The following is a 5047-nucleotide window of genomic DNA, read 5'->3' on the forward strand; positions in this document are numbered from 1 at the left end:
TGATTAAGTGATGCATATCTCGCTTTAATTTTACCAAACTAGACGCCACAAACACGGTTGCAAGAGGGACGTTTCATAGCTTTTGACGTTTCAAAGAATATGCACACGGGCAGAGCTACAAGCATGTGTTTTACGGGTTCGGGGAACACAGTAGCTTTGCACCATATCCTTGGAACTTTTTTATCTCAAGTTCAGAACTCATAAGCTAAAAAACTTAACTCCGCCTCCATGCATGTACTGGATTTTTTAAAAATAAAGATTGTAAGACATTGAGCTTAGTTTTTAGGAGCAATTGAATAATTGGATATCACTTGATTAAATTTTACATCTAAAGTCCTCTCCTCTAGTGCCTAGTCTCCACCATTTGCATCTTACTATACTAAATAGAGTAAAAATTGACTACTCACCCTAGCTGATCAATACAAGAAAAAACATGGGATCTATCGTAAAAACAAGAAAACATTTAGTCCCATCAAAATCTCTAAAATTCAACCACCATATCTTAGACCTATTTTTTCATACATACACATCAGGTTCTTGGATTTTCCAAGATTAGTAATGAGCCCATTTGACCAAATTGCCCTTCCGGCCTGTGCGGGACGGGAGAGGTGGCCCAGAGATTAAACGGCACGGGCCGTTGTTGGGACAGGACCATCTGGTTGGCCCGAGGGTGGATGGTTGTGGACCTCGATGCGGACGGAGCGGCTGGGCCCGCGACATGCTCACACGACGGGCACATGGTGAGGGTGGTGGGAGGGGTCATTTGCATGTAGAATTGAGGTGATAGCTTTAGTGCCCTTAGTTCTTGAACTTCCTTTTGTAATCTCCTGTTTTCTTCAGTTAGATTATCACAACATCTCTTCAAGAACTCACAGTCTGCTTCAGTTTGCTTCAACTTTGTTCTGTTCACAAAAAAAATTGCTTGACTCAATAGTTAAAAATCCCAAAATATGCAATGACCAGATAACAAATATAGTTACAAATATTGTCTTCGATTTGAACTATATATTATTAACATTAATAGTAACATATATAGTACTATATACATCACAAACTAAATATTCAAAACTTTTTTTCACGTTGGCCAGTCATTACCAAAGGGGCATTTTTGAACCTTTAAGTAAAGTCGAGGGCTTTTTTGTTCGGATAATATAACTAGGACGAATTTAATCTTTTTCAAATAGTAGAAACACCCATGAAAAAATATATAATTCTCACCTTGCCCTTCTGTTTTGAAACCAAACCTCCACTTGCCTAGGCCTCAATCCTAGTCTCTTTGCCAAAGCTTGTTTTTGCTTCTGTAAAAAAACAAATCACAAAAATAATAAGCCAAATCTGTTTAAGCAGAACTAGATTACATTTATTCAGAACCAAATGTACTAACATAACTATAAACCATATGCATAAATATAAAATAGATTACATTTATTATGAAATAACGAACTTTAAAAAAGTATACGGTGTGATGAAAAATATTACTTATTCAACAAATGTTTACCCTAACACTACTAAAAAAATCTCTATTTTTCCACTAATTTCCTGCTGAAAACTAAATGTCAAGTGAGAAAAATTGAAATAGCAGTAGTGTTTTCATACGGAAAAAGTACGAAGTTTCCCAGGGTTTCAAAGGGAACCTGTTTCCCACCATGCATTTTCCCAGTGAGTTGGTTCAGTGGGAATGAGGTGAGAAAAATTATATTTTATAGCACAAATTTTTCATTGAATGTCGATGAAAAAAACCTTTATTTACAGGAGTGCAAAAATAAGTTATTTTCGCTTCACTCTTGTCGGAAATGACTTCTATCCTACCAAACACAATCTAAACATTCTTTTTCCGAAAAGTATTCTTCACACTCCAACCAAAACACCTGAAGAAAAGAACTCATTCTCGAAAAAAACATTTTCTAAAAATGACCTCTATTGTATATATAATAAACACACCCTAAACAATTTTGTTTAGAGAATATTTTTTTCACTCTCCAAGCAAACACCTAACGGGGAAAAGCACACAAAACATTTTTCGAAAATGACTTCTATCATACCAAACACGTCCCAATGAATCTTGAATTTGGTAGGGGAAAAAAATACACTTACAGGATTGAGAGTGTTGTGTTCTCCAAAACTCTCTTCAAGAACAGCAGATTGATCTTTAGTAAGCCTTAGTTTTTTTCTAGATGTTTCTCCATCTTCTTCATCACTAATACTTCTAGAACATTCTCTTTCCATTATTTCCAATTCCTCATAACAAGTTATTTCTCTTTCACTTCTCTTATTTCCACTTAAACTTGAAATAGTACTATTTGGTGAAGAAACTCCAGCTTCTTCTTCTTCTTCTTCTTCATATGTAATTGTTGGTACTCTATTCACATCTATTCCTTTCAAAAATGTTCTGCATTTCTCCAAGTTTTGATCTGAAAAAAAAAATGGTAAAAGGAGTTGGATTATTTAGAAAGTTATGGTGAAAAATTATAAAGTAGATCAAGATTCAAGACCCCTTTTTTCTTATTAATAAAGAAAGAATTTTTTTTTTACTAGAAAATTCAACTTTTCTTCAACTTTTGGATACGTGAACGCAGAGGTAAATTCAAGATCTGATGTTTATGAATTAGTACGGCTATCTTAAGTTAATATTATACGATAATAATTGAGTTTCTAGACAAATATTTATTGATATTCATTAAACTTCTTAATGTATAAGTAGGGGTCAACAAATGTTATTGAGTTCACATAGATCCTTAACCGAGACGGAAATATTTCTAACAAAAAGATGTAAAAAAAAAATTCAAGAATGCTACTTATATGAACCACCTAAAATAAATTTTGAACCGCCTTTATTCAATAGTTTTAGGTATACCAAAATAAAATAAAAAATTTGCCCATCTAAAACATAATAGTAACTTTTAACACTAAAGGGAGCCCAACTGAACCCACTAAAATAAAAGGTAGCTCTGCCCTGTTTTTGATTTTATATGCAAAAGAGGGCAAGGAAAAGGTAAAAATTAGGTTAAATAGTACATTATTGTTAGATCTGAAACTTTTTATAGAAAGAAATGGTTAAAAAAGAATGAACAAGTTAAAGCACATGTAACTTTGGCCAAATTTCATTACCGCCCGTAGTCTAAATATACAAATTTATACAATAATATTTATAGTATATGTATCGTTTATATACATTTAAATCGATACACTTGCTGACTAATTATCACTCTAAGGTATTGGGTTGTAATTTTTTCAAAATAATTGATTTTCCACGCGGTGTCAGAAAATTATATTGGGCCCAACAAAATTTTGACATAAGATCTATTCAACAGGAAAGCACTCCTAACAAAAAAAAAAAAAAATATCCCGTAGGTTCAAACTCGAAATCTCTGATTAAGAATATAAGTTATAAGGATGTTATTCATTCCACTGCTCCTTCTTGATAATGACAAATTTAAATTTATAGATCAAGAAGAAAAAGAACAAACCTGAAGAAGGAAATGAGTCAGTCCAAGAATTTTTCTGAAATAAATTGAAAGGTGAAGAAGTCAAAGAATTTAGCTGCAATGGATTTGCTGTTCTTTTATCTGAAAAATTTAGACTCAAGCTCAATCCCAAATCTTGATTCTCCATCATTTTATTTTTTTTGGATTTTTCACAAATATTATCTCTTGTACCTTCTATTTGATTCTTGAAAATACAATGAAAAATTCAGCTTTTTCAAGTAGAATATGAAGAATTTTAAGGGAATTTCTTCTCAAAAAGGAGAGAGAAGAAAAAGGACTTTAGTTTAAAGACTGGTGAGTGGAGTTACAAATGCAATGAGGGGGTTATATAGAAACAAATAATGAAGTATTTTTCCTTTTTTCTTTTATTTTTTCTTGAGAAAAATAAAAAAGAAGTGGGTCAATCATGACAAGGAGTCTCAAGTGTGTACCAATTATTGTATCACAAATCATGTATTGATTTTGCCTCCCCAAAAATATTTCCACCATTCTCAATGGTCTTTTTTGTTTTGGTCCCCAATTTCCTCTATTAACACCACTTCTACATCATTACTTTTCTTACTCATTGTCACGGTGAAAGAAAGTAGATTGAATTATTAATGCCATAGCTGACTTTATGGCTAAAGTGACATTTAATATTTTACTCCCTCCGTCTCATAATAAATATTACCTTAGTAAAAAATATGTAAATTAAATAATCAATAATACAATGTAAAATTTACTAAATTATTCCTATATAATAAAATAAATTACTTTTTCCTCTTGATTATGCGCAAGTAGTAATACTTTTGACATTGAAAATCCAACAATACTAAATTACTATGTAGCTTTTCCAATCATCAATTAGATGTTACTTTAATTTGTCGGTTTTTTTCTAAAGGTAGAGTTGGAGGGTAGCTTAGGGTTATTTATTTTTATTAAATTAAAATGTTTGAATCTAAATATATATCAGAATAGTAAAATTTATATCAAGATTCGAATATTATGTGTGTGTCTACATCATTTTCGAATATTCGAATATTAAATAATCAAGATTCGAATATTCGAATATATATATATATATATATATATATATATATATTAAAATAAAAATATTATATCAAGATTCGAATATTAAATAATTAAGATTATTTATCTTCTCAACATTTGAATACATAAATTCGTCTTTATTTAAAAATTAATACATATAAAATTCATATGAAAATACTATATAATCAATGGCTAACAGTGATTATTGCAGGTGTTGACTGAGGTGTTGGTCGATGGTGGTATTGGTTGATGTTGTGGTTGTGAATACATAGTAGCTAGTGGTGATAATAGCTGACAATAATGATTAATGTGGTGATTGATGATGGCAGTTGATGGTGACAGCTAATAATTGTAATGGATGATACTCATGATAATGATATTAGCAATGGTGGTGGAAGTGTGACTGATAGTGATAGTTGGTGATATACAATGTTGGTTGATATTGATAATTCAGATGTGGTTGGTGTATGTTGTTGTAATGATGAAGACGATCGTAAAATGGTGTCTAGTGGTGTTGACAATTGATTGTGATG

General features: G+C 31.4%; 1 protein-coding gene across 1 annotated transcript; it reads right to left on the reverse strand.

Moving 5' to 3' along the window:
• Nucleotides 1-279: 279 nt before the first annotated feature.
• On the reverse strand, nt 280-3779 carry LOC132609789 (homeobox-leucine zipper protein HAT4-like). The gene is made up of 4 exons (XM_060323944.1): nt 3468-3779; nt 2095-2411; nt 1219-1298; nt 280-902 (listed from the first exon to the last, which is right to left on the reverse strand). Exons 1-4 carry the CDS (start codon nt 3613-3615, stop codon nt 530-532), a joined length of 918 nt encoding a protein of 305 aa, XP_060179927.1. The 5' UTR covers nt 3616-3779; the 3' UTR covers nt 280-529.
• Between the last annotated feature and the right edge of the window lie 1268 nt (nt 3780-5047).

Source organism: Lycium barbarum, chromosome 9 (genome assembly GCF_019175385.1).
Source record: "Lycium barbarum isolate Lr01 chromosome 9, ASM1917538v2, whole genome shotgun sequence".
NCBI lineage: Eukaryota > Viridiplantae > Streptophyta > Magnoliopsida > Solanales > Solanaceae > Lycium > Lycium barbarum.

Coding starts and splice junctions, on each gene's coding strand:
- LOC132609789 (XM_060323944.1), bottom strand. CDS start 3,615: ATGATGGAGAATCAAGATTTGGGATTGAGCTTGAGTCTAAATTTTTCA. Junction 2,412..3,467: donor TGACTCATTTCCTTCTTCAG/GTTTGTTCTTTT, acceptor TTTTTTTTTCAG/ATCAAAACTTGGAGAAATGC. Junction 1,299..2,094: donor AACACAACACTCTCAATCCT/GTAAGTGTATTT, acceptor GTTTTTTTACAG/AAGCAAAAACAAGCTTTGGC.